Source organism: Paramormyrops kingsleyae, chromosome 2, assembly GCF_048594095.1.
Source record: "Paramormyrops kingsleyae isolate MSU_618 chromosome 2, PKINGS_0.4, whole genome shotgun sequence".
Taxonomy (NCBI): Eukaryota; Metazoa; Chordata; class Actinopteri; order Osteoglossiformes; family Mormyridae; genus Paramormyrops; species Paramormyrops kingsleyae.
Genome location: NC_132798.1, coordinates 34,748,739 through 34,770,495, shown reverse-complemented (window position 1 = coordinate 34,770,495; position 21,757 = coordinate 34,748,739). Strand labels below are relative to the sequence as shown.

The following is a 21,757-nucleotide window of genomic DNA, read 5'->3' as shown; positions in this document are numbered from 1 at the left end:
GGCAGTAAAAAAAAATATTATTTATAATCAGGCATATGTGTAGGCAGCCTGCAACCTTTGGGTCCTACTGGTAGAGCTCACCCAACACGTGTGTAAGCGGAGACCGTGCTCTGGTGTAAGCAGGCTGGGCTGTCGTTGTTTTTGTGGTCTTGCTAAGATACTGAAAGAAGAGTATAATGGGTGGTTTACAGAAAAAGAAGGTAATGTAAGCGCCTTAATGTTAAGTTTGGAAACGCTGTGTGGTTCTTTACGTGACTGAGATAGTAAATGTGGGGTGAAGATGCCGTGTTTTTGCAGCACCGAAGGCCGGAGTAAGTTCGCCAGGTCTCGTTTGAAACATTTTGAAACTTCCATCTGACTGCGGTATTGCGATCATTTTGTTCGTGTGGTTTGGATATACGATATCCATTTGTACATTATCAGCATGGGCGGGTCTTTTTAAGTATTGTTTGCTTCTACTTGAGTATAATTCATAATAGCTTTTTAGTTGGCTAGCTACAGCAATATCCCACAGAGCTCCGTTTCATTTGACAGAACACCATTGCATTACCAGTGTGACAGAACACACTGTTAGTTGACAGCTCGTGTAAAGGTCCAAGATGTGCGGGTATAAATATCCGTGTATCGGCGTCTCTTTTGGGGGCTGTATCTTGCTCATTGGGTTAGGTTTCTGACTGTTCGAAACGTCGCCAGTTTAAATCGCGAGTTATGTCACCGTTGGGCCCTTAATTCTAATTATTGATCCTACTCAAATGTACGTCACTTTGGATATAGCGTCGTCTATATACGTATAAATATTTTTTCCGCAGTACGAAAGTGGATCAGCCACCAACTACGTCACCAGGAACAAGGCTCGCAAGAAGCTGCAGCTAAGCTTAGCTGATTTCAGGTAAATACTATCCGTCTGACATCAGTTTGTCCTTGTACAGGCACATGGATGTTTGTATGTTTATATGACATCACGCTGAATTAATAGCTTTTTTAAAGAGGCCTTGTCGTGGCCATAGCTCTGGAGCTCATGCCATGCTTGCCTGATGATAATTACAGACTGTCTCTTAGATAAAGCTAATAAAATGGCGATGTGATGTTTCAGGCATTGTTGTCAATGGCTCTCTTTCCAGGCGCCTCTGTATCCTGAAGGGCATCTACCCCCATGAGCCGAAACGCAAGAAGAAAGTCAACAAGGGGTCTACCGCCCCACGCACCTTTTACTTGGTCAAAGACATCCGCTTCCTACTACATGAGCCCATTGTGGCAAAGTTTAGGGAGTATAAGGTGTGTTGACTGTATACTCTTTTAGTACCTTAACTGCTCTGCTCTGAACACACATTCATACTAAGCGTTGTGCAGCTTATAGATGCCCAGATGGTATCATTGTATCATAAACAGCCTGAAAAGACAACTATTATTTTTTATATTATTGCAGTTTTGAATATTGACAGACCAGCAAGTGTGGTGATGCTCCTTTTTCTTCTGCTTCTCATCAGGTCTTTGTTCGGAAGCTGCGGAAAGCTTATGGGAAATCAGAATGGGGTGGAGTTCAGAGGTTAAGGGAAAACAAACCTGTCTACAAACTTGACCACATTGTGAAGGAAAGGTGAGTCTTGTTGGTTGGCTAAAATTGACCAACAGAGGGCGCCCTCTCACTTTAGTTACTAGGTAGCACTACACAAAGTAGTAGTAGTGGTGAACTACATATATAAATTAATTCTGTGCAATCTTGTGAAAAATGCAGGCTGGATATACCCATATTTTTAGATTAATAATAAGGAGATGTTCTTGACTTTTTGTGGGCAACTGTTAAGGTTCTGTTGACGTGTGGATTTGTGTGTCAGGTACCCTACCTTCATTGATGCGCTCCGTGACCTGGATGACGCCCTCTCCATGTGCTTCCTGTTCTCGACCTTCGCCCGCACAGGGAAGTGTCACGTCCAAACCATCCAGCTGTGCCGCCGCCTGTCTGTGGAGTGGATGAACTACATTGTCATGTCTCGCTCTCTGAGGAAGGTGGGCAGCCCGCATCAGCAGACACTAAAGGGTTTGCATGTGTCTGCGTGCTTGATCTCGGGATGTAAAATTAAAATGTCATCAGATCGATGTATGCACTAATCTGTTCTCTGTAAATGTATCTATTTGCTTTTTTCTTTTATAACATCTTGAGATCCCTCATCCTTTCTCTTCTGTTGCTCTGTGTATTTTTTAAAAGATACTTACAAAAACATTATATTTATGAAATTACATTCATTTTTGTTGGTTTAGGTGTTCCTCTCCATCAAGGGAATTTACTACCAAGCAGAGGTCCTCGGCCAGACTGTTACCTGGGTGGTTCCCTACCAGTTTGCCCATAACGTGAGTGTGTCTCTGTCGTGTGTCAGCTGTCTGTCCACCCCAGTGTAATTCAGGTTCCTGCCTTCCCCTTCCTGAACAGCTACTTTTTGAGCAATGACTACCTTCTACAAGCTCTTGTAAAGCCTTTATTTAGGCAAACATAAAATATATATTTGCAGGAACTGCCGTGTTTAAACGTCTAAGTTGTAACAGATAATGATTTAAAAAATAGACTGTTTAGGAAGCTCTTGGCATAGGAGTCCCCAGAATTATATCCCATAATCAAGTGGCACTGCAGGGGGGGCACGAAGCACAACAAATCCCAGGTTTGAGAGTGTGCTAAAGGGAATCAGAACATGTGAGCAGAGCAATGAGAATTTCTGCAGTACGCTTCCCCCCCCCCCCACCGACCCTGCAGACCGCTCCTCTCATTATCGCTCCCCGCACCAGTCAATTTTCACTCCACTCCAATGAAATCACTCACTCTTCACTCCAACAAAGAAAACATTCTGCATTGTATTTTAGTTTTATATTAAACTGTAGCTTGGCATCAAAATGATGTGAATTTGGCTGCTCAGTTAAAGCAGAAATTATGTGAGCAGGTCCAGTACCGCTCCTGTATGTGAAAGCGGGGTTGGCAACTTTGGTCAGCTGGCTGGTGTGAGATTTTCAGTTCGAGACGACAGGTCTGCATTCACATTTACAAGTATGTAGGAATTTTATTACTCTGTACATATACCATAGGGTTACAAACTACGCAACACCTTTTTAGGTTTATAATGGAATAATACAGATTTGCCGTAAGATTTAAGTCTCACGCTATATACATGAGAGTTGAGAACCTTGCAGAAGTGGAGCGAGAGATAAGGTGACGCTCCAGTTTTTTTTTCAGTTTTCCCGCCCCCCCCTTTGCTCCCAGTCTGGACAAAATCTTTCTGCTCCTGCTCCGCTCACATGCTCTTAGTGGAACCAATCTGGATTTACATTTTCCATGTAGGAGCAATAGCAAACGGTACCTTTGGGTTTTTTTTTTCTTTCAGACAGCAAAACAAACGATAAGTAAAACGTGGACACACACCCGCACACACACACGGGCATACATATATAATATATAATATACACTGATGGGTGTGGATGGTATGGATTGGGTGTGTACATGGGTGGGGGGGAATGAAAGGTCAGCTGCTTCCAGAGGGGGGCATGACAGAAAAAAGTTTGAGAACCGCTGCCAGAATCAATTATATTATCTTTGCGTCCCTTTTGCTCTTAGCACCCGACGGATGTGGATTACAGGGTGATGGCCACCTTCACAGAGTTCTACACCACCCTCCTGGGCTTTGTCAACTTCCGCCTTTACCAAACTCTGAACCTGCTCTATCCCCCCAAGGTATGGTATGGCGCTCTCGCACCCTCAGTCGCGGATGGGGATGTTTAGGGCCTGGATGCGTCTTGATGGTTCTCTCCTTCCAGCTGGACAGTAAGGCTGAGGTGGAGCTGAAGGCTGAGCATGAGGAGGATTATGCCATGGACTCGGAGAGCTACTTGGAGGTAATGGAGGCCTGTGTGCTAATGCTGCGGGAAAACCCCAATTAGTCAGATGGGTTTCTTCGTGCTTGCTGACGTTCGATTGGCGTGATGTGCGTGTGTTAGCATTCTGATACGTGTCTGACTGAGCATTGGGGTAGCGGCAGGAGTCGACACTGGGGTGTAACACTGTGCTCTTCTCAGAAACTCTCAGCGCTGAGTGCCTGTCTGTCGCGGGTCATCGCCACTGTCGAGGAAGAGGAGGCAGAACCTGACCGCTTTCCTGTGGAGGGGGTAATGGAGCAAGCTGTCTCTCTCTCTCTCCCCTTCTGTCCCTTGTCTCACCATTAATCTGCCATTTCTGGAAGTGCCCTAACTACAACTTTAAATTTGTTTCAAGTTACCATAATTTCTGATAACTGGAGTCTTTATGACTCTTCGTGGTAACAGTCCACACTTAGATTTATACCAGTTTACCAGTATTTTAATTAAGACATGACACTGTTTGGCGGAATGATATCTTTGTTATATGATTTGCCAAGTCTTTTATAAATGAATTTGTCTGTGAAGTACAGTGGAGCCATTTTGTTTACGGCTAAGTCTTTGTATCCTTTCAAGCTCCAAAGGAGGCCGCAAAGGTTCATTACTGGCTGTAACAGCCCAAATGGCTTAGGGTGTTGCATGTGTCAGGCATGGGGGATCGTCTCCCTGGTTTCTGGGAAAGGTGTTACAAAAACAATGATGAAACCCAAACCCTCCATAAAGACTTGCTTCCTTCTTTCCAGGAAGACGCTGAGGCCCTTGTGGTGCGGGAGAAGGAGCAGAAAGAGCAGGATTCCCTAAAAAATCTCTTTGAGGGTCTGAAATTCTTCCTCAACCGGGAAGTTCCCCGGGAGCCCCTGGCCTTTCTGCTTAGGTAGATGTGACACTTCTCAGAACTGACTTAATTGCACCAAACAGAACATCATCTATGTCCCAGCCGCACTGTTCTGGACAGAGCTGGATATTTCAGGTTCAGAAAGTAAAAATCCAGACCAAGATTTTGTTGAACCGACCAGTTGAATTCTGTGACTGAGTCATTATAATCCCCTGGTTGGTTGAAATAAAATCTTGGTCTAGGTTTTTTCTTTCTGAACCTGAACTATCCACCTCTGGTTCCTGATAACCCAGGAGTAGACAGTCCTATGCACAAAGGGCCAGTGTGTATGCAGGTTTTTGGGATAACCTTTAGGTCAGCTGTCCCACCACTTCACAGAAGATGACAGGATATCCCATAACACCGTATCATACCGCATAACAGCAGGTTACATCCCTTTAAAGACCTTAGCAGGCCTCACTGATCAACAGGCTGGCATCTTATTTGTCCATTAAATTATTTAAAATGTGTAATTCCTTTTTTTAGGTGTTTTGGAGCTCAAGTGTCATGGGAGAAATCCTTGTGTATTGGCAGCACTTATGATGTCAATGACGAGACCATCACACACCAGGTCGTGGACAGACCCAATGTGGACAAGAAGTATATTAACAGGTATAGATTAAACTGGGCCTTGATCACTGACAGCTTAACATCAGCTTATCTTTTACTGATACAGTTGCCCTTTGTCGTGTCTGCTGCAAATGTAAATACTTCACTAAAGAAATGCAAATGAGGTTGTAGTGTTTATGCAAAGCGTGAGCTTCTCACGTCTGTGACTGCTGTGGTAATTGTCCCGTGGCCTTCATGTAAGCAGCTGTGTTTCATATCTGGTCTTGCAGCTCGGTATGGAGATGACCCCAGTGAACCTGTCTGGTCTTCACAGGACACTGTGAACGGAATCTCTGGCTCTTTTCGTTGTTCTGTCAGGCTCTCCTGATATTCCATTGCCTTTTTGCTCAAAAGCATCCCCCTCTCTGCCCCAGATCACAAATGGCAACAAAGCCCCCTTTCAGGGCTCTTCTCTAGAACATCAATGGTGCCCCTGTCTCTCGTGGCTTCCTGTGGGTGGGGACGATAGGCTTCGCAGTGGCATTGTTCTCAGCCCCAACCCTCGTGGCAGAGCTGTTTCTCAGGGCCCATCACGGGTTGTTAAGTCCTGTGGCTTGGGTGTCCTCCCTTCCCCCAGAATGCCACAGTATTAAACACACCTGACCACTAAACCCCATAATTGGTTGGTTGACTAGATGCATACAAGGAATGGAAGCATGTCTGAGAAGGGCAGAAATATTTGGGCATTTAGCTGATAACATGCTGGATTTGAGTCTGTCTCTCTCTGGTGGAGATCCTGTTTTATATCCAATCAACAGCAATGAATGAATAATGACAGCTTTTCTCTTTCATTTCCAAACACTCGCTTCTTTTAGACTGCATCGGTGGTGCATGCAATTCTGCAGTTAAAGTTGGATAAATCGGTGTATTGGGAAAAATGGTCATTATCCATTAGTTTTGAAAAGAGCTCCTTAATGTTCAGATCTGTGCAGAGTAAGAAAGGCCTGATTTGTCTTGACAGATACTACATCCAGCCCCAGTGGGTGTTTGACTGTGTCAACAGTAGGATACGTTTACCTGTCGAGGACTATTTTCCGGGGGTAACCCTGCCCCCACACCTGTCGCCGTTCGTGGAGCACAAGGAAGGTGACTATGTGCCACCAGAAAAATTGAGACTGATGTCCCTGCAGCGTGGGGAACGGCCAGGTGAGGTTCAAGCTGCTCTTGACCATCAGGTCTGAAGGTTAAAATGATACTTTTCAAGAATTTGAAATAGGGATGCATAAGGATCATTTTATGACCAAGAAATTTTTCAAATGGCTTGACGTTCAGAGCGAGAACAAGAGGAAATCGAAGATGAGGAAGATGACGACGAAGGTGATGACAGTCAGGAGGATGAAGATGGTGGTGATGATGATGGAGAGGAGGAAGAAGATGATGATGATGATATGGATGATGAAGAGGCAACAGATGAGAAAAACCTTAAGTTGATGGAGAAACAGAAATCCCAGGGCAAGGTAAGGCGATGCTGGAAGCTGGTCTTTTTAGACATTCTTGACATTAGGGCTGGACTTGTGGTGGAGACTGTCAGGATGGTGAAGTTTCAACTGGATGTCTTTCTAAAACATTATTCCTTGGCAGGCATTGTCAGTCACAGTGACTCCTGGGAAGGTGAAACAGGAGAATAAAATGCGACTGGAGCAGGAGGAGAAAGCAGAGGAGAAGCGTCTGGCCATCATGATGATGAAAAAGAAGGAGAAGTATCTCTATGATAAGATCGTGTTTGGCAAGAAGAGGAAAGTCCGAGAGGTAAGTCTGGCTCCCCGAGGATCTGCAGAATCCTGGGAAGGATGGAGAGGGAATTGTGGGGATTGAAAATGTATGGGAGTGTGTTGAGCGTGAGATGCTTGGAAATACTCAGGAACTTCTCTCTTTCAGTCTTGGTATAAAACTTTCACACCAGCTCCTAAGCCAGGTAGTGAGTGGAAGTAAATGTTAATGAGGTTAAGGCACTTTGCCATGGAAAACTTGTCATTTAAATAATGAGCCCTGGGAGGATCAGTGACCTTGCTAGTGCCACAGCTGAGACCTGAGGCTGCAAGTGATACGTTTATTCATTAACTTGATTCTCCTTCCCGTTTTCAGGCAAACAAGCTTGCTGCCAAGAGAAAAGCCCACGATGATGCCTGCAAGGCTGACAAGAAGAAGAAGAAGAAGAAAACCACAGGGAGAGAGTAACTGTAGTTAAGGACTTGTCAGTTTGGGAATAACACGTCCGTGCCAGAGCTGAAGAGGGGAAACATTTTGTAGCATCTTTGTAACGTCTTGTTCTTCGGCTAAAAATGTGAAGAACTTCAGGACTTCAGATGTCTGGACATGGACTTTCCTTTTGGGGAGAACGTAAAATACCAACCAAGCTACAGTATGCTGTTGAAATCATTTCCTTTCATTTCCTAAAATCGCTTTGAGGTTTTTGTAATCTGAATCTTGTTTCATTACCTATTGTATTGTATTTTAAGTTTGCAGTAAATTCTGCAAAAGCACCTCAGTGGGGCACTATGTATGATTTCTGAAGTGAAGCAGAAGCTGGACAGTCGTTGCGGAATGTGTCACTGTCACTTACACCGCTCACAGACCACAGGGCTTAGTGCCCCACTAGTGTATTCAGTTTTCACTTGCATGTTGTGAATTTTTAAGGTGTTTGCTAGGGAGGGTAGAACGCTTCCCCCCGAAACCCTCTGCTTCATGACTTCAGTGTGCCCATGGCAGACATCCCATAATGCTAGGGGTCGGTTTCTGTGTCGCTGCAGACCTTCTGGATAATTAATCAGTGCTGCTCTTAGAGGTATTGTGTTTTTTGCCCCCCAGTATTGCCGTAATGGGCTCTGGGTTTCAGATGTCTTGTCGTACGAGTGGCTGCATGAGACTGTGCTGATTTGATGTTTTATGGCTGGGCACAAAAGACGGTCATGGGGGGAGTGATGGTCTAGTTCAGGGGTCTCCAACTCCGGTCTTGAAGAGCTACCGTCCAGTAGGTTTTCTATCATACCCGGCTTCTGATGAGCCTCACCTGTTCTCAGGTAAATACCAGGAACAGGTGTGGCTCATCAGAAGCCAAGTGGGACAGAAAACCTACTGGGTAGTAGCTCTCCAGGGCCGGAGTTGGAGACCCCTGGTCTAGTCACTGCTCATGCTTACAAAGGAGCATTACTCCCCTGCCCCTCCCCCCTCTGTGTGACGCACTGTATCTGCCTGTGATCTCAGTGGGCCTGCAGCCTGGCCACTCATGCCCCTACCAGACCAAGCCATTGATTCAGCCCCCTGCTCCCACGTGGCATCTCCGCATTCCATGCGTGCCCGCCCACTCCAGGTCCCACCCTGGCATCGCAGAACGGCAAGTTTAGGGACCTTGATGACGTTTCCAGCTGTGTAAGGGTGGTCTGGGGGTGACGAGGTGGTCCTTGGGCGGTGATGTGATGTCAGTAGACAGTGGCCAAGAGCCAGTCTGCCTCAACAATGGTGACTCTACCAGGATGATTGCAGCTGTGTTCCCAGACCCAAAGCCTCATTATATCTACATAGTAGCCAACTGTCTCCTGGCCCCATATCTTTGGGAATTCTCCTCTAGTCAGTTGTATGGGTTTTGAAACATTGGTGATTCATATGATAGTGTGTAAGCTCAGAATTGCTGGTTTTTGATGATAGACTGGCATATTTTAATTTACTATTAGCATACATAATTTTCTAATAACTTACTTTTCCTACCAATGTACTGCTTTAATAACCGGAAATTGTTCTCACAAGGAAGTCTAATCTCTGATAAGATACTGATACATTGTGTAGCAGAAGCTGCGTAAAATAAACATCTTTTCGTCGATACTGGAAGAAGTAATATGGTCCTGCCGCTTTCTGTTTACCATTCCATACATTTGATTGGTTTCTATATCTCCGGTAGCACAGTGCCTTGCGGCGATGCCTGTAATAATTTTATTTATTGGACTCTGGTGCCTTGGTGAATCAAATATTTGAGTTTCGGAGCGGGGCGCGGGTAGACGTCTCCCAACCGCGGGGCAGCGGGCAAGATGCATGGACACAATCGAATTTTTGTATGCCACCCTACACTCCCACAATTATGATGCACTATGCATTCATCAACCACTCCCCCCTCCCTGACTCAAGGATCTGTATTTCCTTACAGACTCCGCTTTCAGCCCTCCTCCTATCATGCACACTGACCGACACTGACAGCCTCGGCCATGCGCAGGAGCGTTTGAAGGCGGGTCTCTGTTCAGCCGGGTGCAGCTTGAGCTCCCAACGGCGCGGAAGGTGATTATCGGATAGCCCGTTGTTCTCTTTCCTCTACGTAAAGCTCGCACCGCACGGAGGCACCGCGAAATGGGAACCGCGGCATCGCCCGGGATAGCCAGAAAGCCATCGTAGATGAGGAACCGGTGACAGCGCGCTTGCGAGCCGCGGACCACCAGTACAGCTGCCCTGGGGTGGTGCTGGGGAGGGGAACTGGAGCCAGACGTCCTGGGAGGACATCGCACCCCTATTTGCACGGTCTCCCTGTTGCTGTTTTCTCAATACTCAGAAAAAAAATCTTTTTGAGTTCCAGAAGGATTTATGCCCATCACGGTACAGTATTTATTTTCTTTTTTTCTGAAGGTACTTTAGAGGTGGCACGAGGTACTTACTTTGCACTTGCTTGGCTAACCATTAACAACCAGTACCTAATCCCAACACATTTATTAAATGAGGTGAAAGAAGGAAGCAATGATCCATCTAAACTTTTAATTTCTACAAATAGTGTTTATATGTAAATGCTTACTGTACAACTTGAATTTATTATAGCTTGATGCAATTCTTCGCCGAACGAGTAAGGATGTATGAAACTTCCAAATCTGTGACAGCCGCACTTCCAAAATCACTGGTCACTATCTTCCATTTTACCTTGAAATGTTCTACAGTGTGGAATTAAAATATTACATTTTTTACCATTACTTGATATAATAGTGTTTTTGGTGTTGTATTTGTATGAATAACAGGATTATTTTGTCCCACCATGAGCAGTGGTATTATTTTGCGTAATCGGGATTGTTAAAAAGTGATATGATTGTTCACTGTAATATAATACAGCACACGTTATGTCCCCTTATGAAAGTCTCAAAGTGACAATGCTCTTGAAAGAAACACTCTCGACCACAGCTTTGACCCTCAGATGCCCCAAACTGATGTGATTGCATTTCCCCTACCCGCGTCTTTCACATTAAAGTTAATTATTACTGAAATCGTAACTGCATCTGACTGTAATGCATGTTTAATTGTACCGTGCCTGATACAAAAAAGTGTCATTGTTTTCAATAATGAAGCAGATATGCAAAAGAAATGGGATTTCACCTTTTCATCTTTATGCGGGTACGGGAGGAATTTAGCCTGTCTTTTCGTCAAAGGACCTTGCAGATTTTGCAGTCTGTATCCAGTTTACGATTTAGACATATAGGTTTGTAATACTGTAAACGGAACTCATTTTCAAGTCGGATGTTTTAATGGAGTGACTGAATATATGTATCTTAAAAGCAATCAACGTGTGTGTTGTAGCTGAACTGGCTGAAGTCAATTCATTGTCATTACTGTTTCCGTATTTAATTTTTCTTAGTAGTGTTGTACCTTAGTTGTTTTGTATTGGACTCAAATCTTTGACTGATATTAAAAAAGGTGTACGTCTTCATCTCACAGCTTCAGCGGTGTATATATTTACAAACATGAACATGTGAAGAGCTATAATTTTTTAATTTGTGGCCCTATTAGATTTTAAATGGTCTGCTCATTCTCATTAATGCCACCGACTGAATGTGTTTTGTTTATTGCGCCATTCCCTGTAAATTAGACACCTTAGTGAGTGAACATCTTAGCCGTTTCTAAGATGCTGAAACCATGTGTGGCACCAACAATCACTCCACATTTAAAACGACATAGATCAGGCTCCTTGGAGTTTTACTGCTTAAGCGCCTAATAACCGAACCCCTTAACTCCATCTGCATGCTGTATATATTCAGCTGCAGCCACATGCTTGTTCGTAATAGCAGGTTGATCGCATTAGCATGCAAGTGTACCTGATAATATACGCTCAGTGGTCAGTTTAACAAACTAACGAATTACATACCATCTGCAACCATTTACCATACAACATTTAACATATGGTTAAGCATTTCTTTTGTACCATAGACATTCATCTGTTGTAAATACATTTCCTTAAATCAGCTGCTTTCTGTTTACAGTCCAGAAAGATGTATTTTTTCGGTATTCTGGTCACTTCAAAACTGGAACAAACATTAGTTGAACTGACTTTACAAGAATAGAAACAGCGGGAGTTAGTAAAGCTCCCAGTTTACTTTTCTGCCGAGTCGGGTACCACTGCGACTGCTGTTGAGATCTGATTACTGCAGCTCAGAGTAATCCTTCTAGCTGTGTGGGATCGGTTTGCCCAGAATGTATTATTCATTGATCCCAATGCTAAACAGTGCAACCTTCAAAACACAGTTGGTACACAGAAAGCAGACTGGTTCTGGATTTCAAATAACCTTCCATTATAAGTCTTAATTTTATGTTTTATAAAATCTAGCAGTAATAGTCTTACAAATATTTACACGGGTTGTGAAATTTGAACCCATTAAACACATACACAATTTATACCGTTAACGATATCCTTACTGATCGGACTGTCAGTGTATGTTATTAACATAAACTAACATAATTTTAGCGTATTTTACCTCGTTTCACAGTAGCACGTTATTTGAAAAAAAATGGAAGATTGTGTGTAGAAAAATACATAGAACATAACTACATTAGCAAAATATATAATATACAAATAAATATACAACAAATATAATTTCAGTTCCACATAGTTGTGCAAACTGGTTAATTTGCATGAAAGTCACCATTCCTTCCACAGTATTGTAGCAAAGACACTATAGTTATTTTTACCGGTAAAATTGTCCAGTACAGATGCACCGATTGCAATTTCCTTGGACTTGTGTTGGACCCGCCTAGAGCGATTTTTGACGATTGCTATTTTCTTTCTAAGAACTGCAATTGACAGCATATACAAATAAAATCAGCTTTTGTTCGATGCAAAATTTTATTTTCATAATAAAATAAACTTAATTTCCCCCAAACGGCACTAAGTTACAGGATCTTCTCTCACTTAAACAATTCTCAAAATAAACTGCTGTGACTGGAAATAACAATTAATTGAAAATGAGTTGGGGTACATCCAACTTTATCTGACATATTTTACTTTACCAGTTAAACAAGAGCAAGTGCAACAGATTTAAATAGCAAAACAAATGTCAGTTACTTATATCGTTTGCAGTATGTTTACATTCACCAGATAATATGACATTGACCTTTTTCTCTTTTTTACTTGTTTCTCTTTTTTAAAAAGTCCATAGGTTACAAACTTCCAAATAAAACTGAAGTGTACTATACTTTTCGAAATAATAATAGGTGCAGAGTAACATTATTAATACCACCATCGCATGTTATTCGAATATAATTCTTACATCGCTAATAAGCTAGATTTAGATCAGGCTTTTTCATACCTTCATACTCGGCCCAAGCCTTCAGGGGGGCCTAAGCAGAATTTTATTTGGGGGCCCCTCTGTGCCACCAATATGACTAATTATTGTCAATCCTTTATTATTCGCACACTATAAATCTAACACACCCAATATAAATTTAATTTTTTTGTAGCTGTGTTGCTTACATCATACCAATGTTTTTACCCTTGCTATGATCTTTAATTGTAACAGTAGCGAACCCGCAGGAGTAGTCAGGTGTTAATTTGCACTTTAACATTCAAAGTCTTGCAGTACCAGTTGGCATACTTAATGTGGTGTACTGGATAGTGGCAAAATAAACTAGTAGACAATGCTCTTACTGTAAACACTTTAACCACTTTATTTTTTTTGCAACATGTAAAAAGTGCAATACTACGGAGCCCCTATAATTAAAGTGGTTAACGTTAGCCTTATATTTTATTATTTATTTTATTTGTGTTGATTGTATTGTACGGAGCCCCTAAGGGGACAAAGGAGGAGAAAAAAAAATGGCAGAAGAAAAAAAAAAAAGAAGTCATTTTTTGCGTTTTAACCCAAAACTTTTGCATTATAATCCAAAACCTTTGCGATATAACCCAAAACCTTTGCATTATAACCCAAAACTTTTGCGATATAACCCAAAACCTTTGCGTTATAACCCAAAACTTTTGTGTTATAACCCAAAACCTTTGCGTTATAACCCAAAACTTTTGCGACATAAGGCAAAACTGTTGTGACTTTGAACTGGAAATGTGAGTAATCAGTCAGTGTAAGGAACATAATTGATAGGAAAACATGGAGCGTTTAATCGAATTTTACTTTGATCTTGGTCTACAATATATGGACATTCAGTTTGTTCTCGGATCTATGCATGATGTTCACATAAGTCTGAGGCAGATTAATAGGATTTTATGTGAAAGGGGATTATTCCAACGGAAAAAACTACTCCGACTTGGATAATGTAATTAACTTTAATTTGTGAGCAGCTTTTGCACTCTGGGCAGCTTCATGGTTATCGATGGATGTATGCAAAATGCAGAATAAATGGACTTCATGTGAGAAAAGAGTGTGCATTTGATTTATATTAATTCATTATAAACATGAAACAACAACAAAAAACGAACAATTCTTTAGGCTTAAATCAACCTCAACAGATTAGCATTAATTGGCAATGTTCCTGAAACGTACTTTACCAAGGCTTGCTTTACAAATTACTAATTATGAATTAAACAATCAAATCTTACCACACTGAACTCTAAATTTTTTTTTTTAACCGGTAAATTAGATTAATAAGCGAAGCGGGGATCAACCACATTATGCAAACAGCGCGGCTTTGGAAGTTGCACTTGAATGACCAAAAGTACACTAGTCACCTGATTTTATTGTTGCATTACTACGGAAAAGTTTTGGGTTATATCGCAAAAGTTTTGGGTTATAACGCAAAAGTTTTGGGTTATAACGCAAAGGTTTTGGGTTATAACGCAAAGGTTTTGCGTTATATCGCAAAAGTTTTGGGTTATAACGCAAAACATGACGTTTTTTTTTTCTTCTGCCGTTTTTTTTTTCTGTCCCTTGTCACCTTATACTTTTGGTCAGAAAATTTTGCAACATGTAAAAAGTGCAATACAATCAACTAAAAAATAAAATAAATAATATAATAAATAATAAAATATAAAGCTAAATACCAAAGAACTACAAATTAGTCAAATACAAACAGGATATTTTTATATGAAAAGACAAACTAACTCAACTTTACATTCCACCTCAATATTGCACTTTCCTTTAAACTGTTATCAGTACCAAAGTTATAAAACAGAAGCTTATCTTTTTATTATGCATCGGTAATTTTTGTCCGTCTCATCCTTTTGCACGAGCATGAATTGACGAGCTGTTAGCTGCCGCTGGTGATCGCTTAAGCGGAAGAAGTAACATTAGCTTGCAATTTAGCCTCGTTTAGTTTATACTCATTTTTTTTAACTTACCTTTATCTTGCTGTTTTTTCTCTTTATCTGATTTCTTCCCTTTTCTTTTCTCTGCACCAGAAAGATATGTCCTTTTTTGTGACATTATTAATTGTTTTGCTGCAGTCAGGGGCGTTGCTAGAGATTTTGGGCCCCATGAAAGCATATCATATTAGGCCCCCCAGTCCAAACCAATCCAGTTATTTTCCTAATTTTTTAGGGCCCCTGTCACTCAGGGGCCCTTGGAATCGTCCTAGCTTTCCTCCCCCTTACGGCGCCCCTGGCTGCAGTGACGCTGCTTCTTCAATTAATTTAAGTTAACTCACCTCAGGCATCGTATGGCTGTCATACTCCAACTGTGCATGCATCCTGCAGCAGCCAGTTAAATAATATTGCGTTGTTTTTTTAAATTGAATAATGGATTTCATTACCAATATGATATCAACTGAAATATTAAACATATATAAATGAAAAAAATAAAAATAAAAAAACGATGTAATTTCATGTACTCTTGGGGGGCCCCTGGTGGCCACGGGGCCCTAAGCAGCCGCTTAGTTCGCTTATGCCTTGGACCGGCTATGTTCATACTGTACAAAAAATGATAGCGCAGGGGGGTCAAGTGTCGCTAAAACATTTTTGCTTTGTAATAGGATTTTTTTTATTAGTATTTCTTTTCAAGATTATCTAGTATGTGTTTAATCAGTTTCAAGTTTACCTCCTCCCTCACGGTTTACTTTGGCTTTACGTGTATTAAAAAATAATACAAAAAAGTATTTGTGTCGTTTTCACTCACAGTGAAGAAGTTCCACGCTAACATGTTCTGTGAGCGTGCAGGAGGCTGTAAGGCTAATGCTTGCGCCGCTGTGCGTATGACGTGTGGTGCCTGCGTATAACCGACCGGTTCGGTATCGGTAATACATGAGACTGACTGACTGATCTCCGTTTCGGGCAGAGCAGGCTGAAAATCGGGCAATTCCGGTCCGTGGCCGATCGATTGGTACCTAGTGTCCAGACATCCTCCTGGCACCTTGGGGCCAGTCTTCTTTTTTTTCAATCATAACAATAACATACATTAATCACCATGAGGAGAGAAAAGAAAAGAAAAAGAAAAAAAAAGGTAAATAGAAATAATAATAATAAGAATAATAAAGGTGGGATGGAGAAAACAAAGTGTAGTGGAATGCAGAATACAAACAACCATAACCCACATAACACTCATTAAAAGGACATCAAACAACAAAACATTAATAGCAGGGTAATGATGATGACAAAAAAAAATTATAACAATAATAATAATGTTACAAATAGGTATATATATATATATATATATATATATATATATATATATATATATATATATATATATATACACACATATATATATATGTATATGTATATATATATATATATATATATGTAGCATACACACATTTGATCATACACATATACACGTATATTTCAATTCCTATATCTATAGTTACTTGAAAAAGTAATAATAATAATGGTCGGTCAACTTCGTATGTGCCCATTGTTGTATGTGCAAGTATAGGTGTGAACTGATTTGTCATTGGATGTGCTGGTAGTTGATGCTGCTAGGGGCCAGTCTTCTGCTGGTATAGGTTCCCCATTAGGTCCACAGGGAAGGTAAAGGGTGCAATCCCTCCATTGCAAGATCTCAGGTGTCTGTTCCTGAAGAAGAATATGAGTGCCCCCCCCACCCCCTTAAGTGAATGTGGTTTGGCTTCCCTGAGCCAAGGACAAAGTCCAGCTGCCTTGTACCCGAGCAGCACCATTCAATGTCATATCTACTGCTGAATTCTGCAAAAGATGTTTGACAGGCAGTCCAACACCAGGCAGGGACCCATCACAAACCAGATAAATATCCTCACTCTCAGGCGGTTGGTGACCATTAGTGCTTCCAGGTTCTGGACTTTGTATGATGAAATAGTGTATATGATATATATATATATATATATATATATATATACATACCACAATGACATAGTAGTTCCCTTGAAATGGTCTTAAGATCTTTCACCTTCTCCATAGGTGCCTCAGCCTGGAGCTGCTGAACTGATATTCTTGACTGGCCCAGCGGTCTCTTCTTGAAGGTACACAAATTGCACCATTGGCAGAACTGCTCCACATTGGCCTGGGTATGTTGGGTGGTCCCAGCAGAAGCGCTCTGTGAGTTTTTTCCAAGGCCCAACCCCACAAAGCTGTGGACCAGCCAACAGTCTCAGGGACCACGATCTGCAGTCACTCCTTAGCCCCACTGATGTACCGCTGATACGGTACACCCTCTTGAAGTACCTACATCACTCACATGGCCTGCAGTCTCTTGGTGACCTCACTAAAAGGTGCCACATATACCAATCAGGCTGTTGACACACTGGAGCCATTCAGTTTGGGTTTCAGGTCTGGATCACCACTATGGATTCTTCAGGGTTCATCGGTTTGGAAGCTGTGGCAAAACATATACGCATTGAACACTGAGCATGATTTTTGCATATCCTTTCTATAAATATAAATAAAATAAGCAGTAACAAACCAATGGAAGCTGGTCGGGTCTTTTTCCATAAACACTATTGTGTGCGTCAGGGGGCGAGCACAGGAAGTCCAGTCACGGGGGGGTTAGTAATTTGACAGAGCAGCAAAGTACAGTCCCAAATAATTGGGCACAAGAGGACAATGAAGAAAATTGCAGGCAGACAGATAGACACAACAGATAGACAGCTAGAAAACAGATGACCTCAATCTGGGTACAGGTGAGTCAGCACTATAGCCAGTATATGTGTTTTAGTGCTAGGAGGAATGATGGCAATTCAGACAAGATACATGCTCAATTTTTGTCCCCATGTTCAAACAAAACAAATATATGTCCATCCACCCACCCACCACTTATGTAGTGTAGAGGAATGGGGGCAGAGCCAATTCCAGTCAGCTTTGGGTTCAAGCCAGGGGTGCACCCTTAGTGACCCTCAGTGCGATGCCAGTTCATCACATGCAAACAATCACACAATAGGCAGTTTAGAAAGGCCAATCCACTTGAGTGCACAGCATTAAGAACAAGGTGTGTGTGCGTGTGTGTGTGTATACCCTGACCAGATCAAGTGGTTGAAAGATGTATGGATGGAAATGATACAGTTTCTTTCCTTTTTATTACATAATACACATGACATTCAAATATCAGCAATGAGGTATGACTGTCCTGCCTATAAATGGCAATTTAAGCTCTAGAACAGGTCAATAGAAAAAACACCACATCATCTAATCCAGCGACTATTCTCTTTCAGAAAACTGCTAAGCTGGGATCATGATAGGGAAGCAGGGAAGGCAGTGGAGGTCTATTTGCAAAGGACTGGTTCTTGGGACCCTGCTGACCAGCTGTATGATTCTCCTTTATTGCCTCTCTGCTCCTCAGGTTCAACTCAATCTCCAAGAGTAAGTCTACAATCACTAGGGTAGATTATCAGCTACAACTTCTTTCCATCACTTTGTCCTTATTAGTAATAGATGTTTTATAACAATAAATATGTAGCATTATCTAATTTCTTAACAGGCATACCTCTTAAGATATTCACAGGGTTTTCTTTTTCAAGGGTATTTGATGGAGTCCTCCACAGTCAAAGATTTCTATTATTCTGAAATCCATTGTTATGCCATATTGCTGTAGGTTAACCTTATATATGGATTGGTTCATTAGTTATTTTTGTTGTTTATTTCTAGGGTACCAGTGCCTTACTCCTGTGCACATAGACCCGCACGTACCCTACAAGTTTCAAACAGCTCCCAGATTTCCCTGGGGCTGACAGGCACTTGTACACCCAAGGTGGATGTCATGTTTATGAAGACCCACAAAACGGCCAGCAGCACTCTCCTGAACATCCTATTCCGTTTCGGGGAGAAACACCGGCTGAAGTTCGCCTTCCCTAACAGCCGCAATGACTTCTTCTACCCCTCACTCTTCCAGCGGTCACAAGTCAAGGACTACAGACCCGGAATGTGTTTCAACATCATTTGTAACCACATGCGTTTTAATGAGCCTGAGGTGGTCAAGCTGCTGCCCTCTGACACCACCTATGTCTCCATCTTGCGGGATCCTGCAGAGCTCTTTGAGTCCTCTTTCCACTACTTTGGTCGCCTAGCGCCCTTCACCTGGAAGATCTCCGCAGAGGACAAGTTGGCTGAATTCCTTCAGGACCCCTGGCACTACTTTGATCCCGAAGGCTACAACTCCTTCTACCTCAAGAATTTGCTTTTCTTTGACTTTGGGTTTGACAATACAATGGAGTCGGATGACCCACGAGTGGATGAGAGCATCCGGTCCATTGCAGAACGGTTTCGGTTGGTGATGCTGGTGGAATATTTTGAGGAGTCACTCATCTTGCTGAAGGACACTCTCTGCTGGGAGATGGATGACTTGCTGTTTTTCAAACTCAATGCCCGAAAGGGCTCCACGGTGTCCAGACTGAAGCCAGAACTGAGGGCCCAGGCACTGGAATGGAACGGCATTGACTGGAAGCTCTACCAGCATTTCAATGCAACTTTTTGGAGAAAGGTAGATGTTTATGGGCGACAGCGCATGGCCAAAGATGTGGAAGAGCTCAGGAGGAGAAATAAGGAAATGGCAGCGATCTGCATAGAAGGAGGTCAGGCTGTGGAGGCCGGTAGCATCCAGGAGACAGCCATGCAGCCATGGCAACCTATAGGGGAGAAGTCCATCATGGGGTACAACCTGAAAAAGAACATTGACAAGAAGCACCGTAAGCTTTGCCGAAAGATGCTCACCCCAGAGCTTCAGTATCTGACCAATCTGGGGGTCAACTTGTGGATCACAAGACTCTGGGGTTATGTGAGAGATGTTATCAACTGGTAGGAACAACATGGATAGCAAGCAGAAAGCAAACGGCAGATTATGAGAACAGCTAATGAAGAAAGGTGTGTTTCAAGCTCCCTCTTAAAACAGTGAAACTCAGAATCAGACCTTGAGTAACTTATACTCTTCCCAGTGGAGATACATGCCTTTTTCAGCCATTATTTGCTGCATACAATTATGACTTTTATGGACTTGTTGACAGTGAACATCAGTACACCACCTAATTTATTCTGATACAATTGTGTCAAGAATGCTGTTTGCTCAATACTATTTATTCTATAGGTGCTTGGAAAACCAGAAAAATAGTCAGTGTGAAGATATTTCTTCCTTATGTCATGGCAAAAACTGTGACCTTCTGCTTCATGCAGCCATGATGCCACAGCTCTGTGAATATTAGATCTACACATAACGCAATGTCAGAAGAACGATGACCTACTGAACATTTCGCCCTTGTTGTTTTTGCAGATGCATTATATCGAAACAGATTACTGATGACAATGAAATAGTCAGTTGGCATCCGGTAGGCATTTTGCAAAAAAATATGCTCGGAAAAACACAAAAATGTCAATCTCAAGATAGTTTCTTTAAAAACTTGTGGTTAAAGTGGGGAATCTCCACTTTATACAGCCATTATGTTCAATTCACTGTAAAATAATTACCTCTTGAATCTTACAGTGTTAGTGAACATTTACAGCATATTACTCTATCTGTAAGAATAGAACTTTCTCCTATGTCAAATAACATGATTATTCATCTCAACTGCTCTCCCTGCCACTTTTCCTTGCTGTGAGTTGCAGTGGCATCATGGTGTCATTCTCTGTCTCGTTATTGGGGATCTCTAGATGATCCCAAGCCAGCTAGGAGATAAAAACCCTCAGGTTCTGAAGAATTGGAGGCTCTGTTCTGTGATCCCTTTGGCTCTCTAAACTCCTCAGCCTGAGAAGAAACCTCATTTTGGCTGCCCGAACTGGTGACCTTGTTCCTTCTTCCATTTCACCACCATGGTTAACTGCAGTCAGTGAACCGATCGACCTGTTAGTCTCATGTTCCCTCTTACCATCATTCGTGAACAAGATCCTGAGGTACTTAAACTCCATCACTATGGGCAGACTGGCCTGAACTCTTTCCAACTACAGCTGTGCCTCAATATCCTATCAATAAAAATCACAAGCAGCATGTAATTTCTTTACATTTGATATAACAAGTAACCCATTGAGCAATTTTCCTTGATGCCAACACTCAGCACTGATGACAATGAAATTATTAACTAGCTGGAATAAGTTAAGTAAATTGCTTTGTCTTACTTTAAATCAGCCTGACTTTGACTTTAGTTCAGTTAAATCCATGTATATGTGTGGCCTTTTCAGCACAGTATAGGACAAAGGATATGACGGACAACAATTTAAGTTAATTTGTAGCGATTAAGATATGATACACAGCACAGAGAGAGACATACTTAATTCATGGTAACCGTTTTAAAAGTTCAGCGCAGAGAGCTCAGAGGAGTTCTCTTCATTCATGAGGAACCTTGGAGCACAACAAATTCTACAATGTGGAATACATACATAGAAGAAAGCTTTTGAAGTCTACAAAATAAAGGCACATTTGAAAATATGTTGTGTCTATTAGGATTTGTCTTCACAGTTATTATAGGTACAATCTCTTAGTTACCTGATGGTAACTATATGAAGTAAATAAATGTCAATTATATATTATAATATATATTTTTGTGTGTGTGTGTGTGTGTGTGTGTAGACTGCATGTTACTAATGAACATCTCATAATATTCATATTGCATGTAAATTATTATGGAATAGAAACAAAGAGAGCATACCATGTTTGAATTCTCTCCCAATCTCCTCTCTAAACTGACTGCTAAAAATATTTTACTTTCTGAAATGATCCCAAAGTAGATTTGTAGATTTGAAAAGTCCAGCCACTTTTGCTGTGTTTTAAGGTAATATTATGTGTTATTTCAATATCAATGGCAATGATTATT

At 41.7% G+C, this 21,757-nt stretch overlaps 2 protein-coding genes across 2 annotated transcripts; both read left to right on the top strand.

Annotated features, from left to right (window-relative positions):
- The first annotated feature begins 55 nt into the window (after positions 1-55).
- On the top strand, positions 56-9,209 carry pes (pescadillo). The gene is made up of 15 exons (XM_023833348.2): positions 56-200; positions 810-889; positions 1,122-1,275; positions 1,488-1,597; positions 1,836-2,007; positions 2,260-2,349; positions 3,599-3,715; positions 3,799-3,876; positions 4,057-4,146; positions 4,638-4,768; positions 5,255-5,380; positions 6,339-6,523; positions 6,650-6,834; positions 6,959-7,126; positions 7,463-9,209. The coding sequence occupies exons 1-15, from the start codon at positions 177-179 to the stop codon at positions 7,553-7,555; spliced, it is 1,803 nt and encodes a 600-aa protein (XP_023689116.1). The 5' UTR covers positions 56-176; the 3' UTR covers positions 7,556-9,209.
- A 142-nt stretch (positions 9,210-9,351) lies between these two features.
- Positions 9,352-21,372, top strand: gal3st1a (galactose-3-O-sulfotransferase 1a). The gene is made up of 4 exons (XM_023833349.2): positions 9,352-9,955; positions 16,929-16,990; positions 18,176-18,323; positions 18,609-21,372. The coding sequence occupies exons 3-4, from the start codon at positions 18,196-18,198 to the stop codon at positions 19,756-19,758; spliced, it is 1,278 nt and encodes a 425-aa protein (XP_023689117.1). The 5' UTR covers positions 9,352-9,955; positions 16,929-16,990; positions 18,176-18,195; the 3' UTR covers positions 19,759-21,372.
- Positions 21,373-21,757: the final 385 nt, after the last annotated feature.

Excerpts from the sequence above, each read along its gene's own strand:
- pes (XM_023833348.2), top strand. The coding sequence starts at position 177 with ATGGGTGGTTTACAGAAAAAGAAG. Across the intron at positions 1,598-1,835 it reads GACCACATTGTGAAGGAAAG|GTACCCTACCTTCATTGATG; the intron begins GTGAGTCTTGTT and ends TTTGTGTGTCAG. Across the intron at positions 6,835-6,958 it reads AACAGAAATCCCAGGGCAAG|GCATTGTCAGTCACAGTGAC; the intron begins GTAAGGCGATGC and ends ATTCCTTGGCAG.
- gal3st1a (XM_023833349.2), top strand. The coding sequence starts at position 18,196 with ATGATAGGGAAGCAGGGAAGGCAGTGGAGGTCTATTTGCAAAGGACTG. Across the intron at positions 18,324-18,608 it reads GTTCAACTCAATCTCCAAGA|GGTACCAGTGCCTTACTCCT; the intron begins GTAAGTCTACAA and ends GTTTATTTCTAG.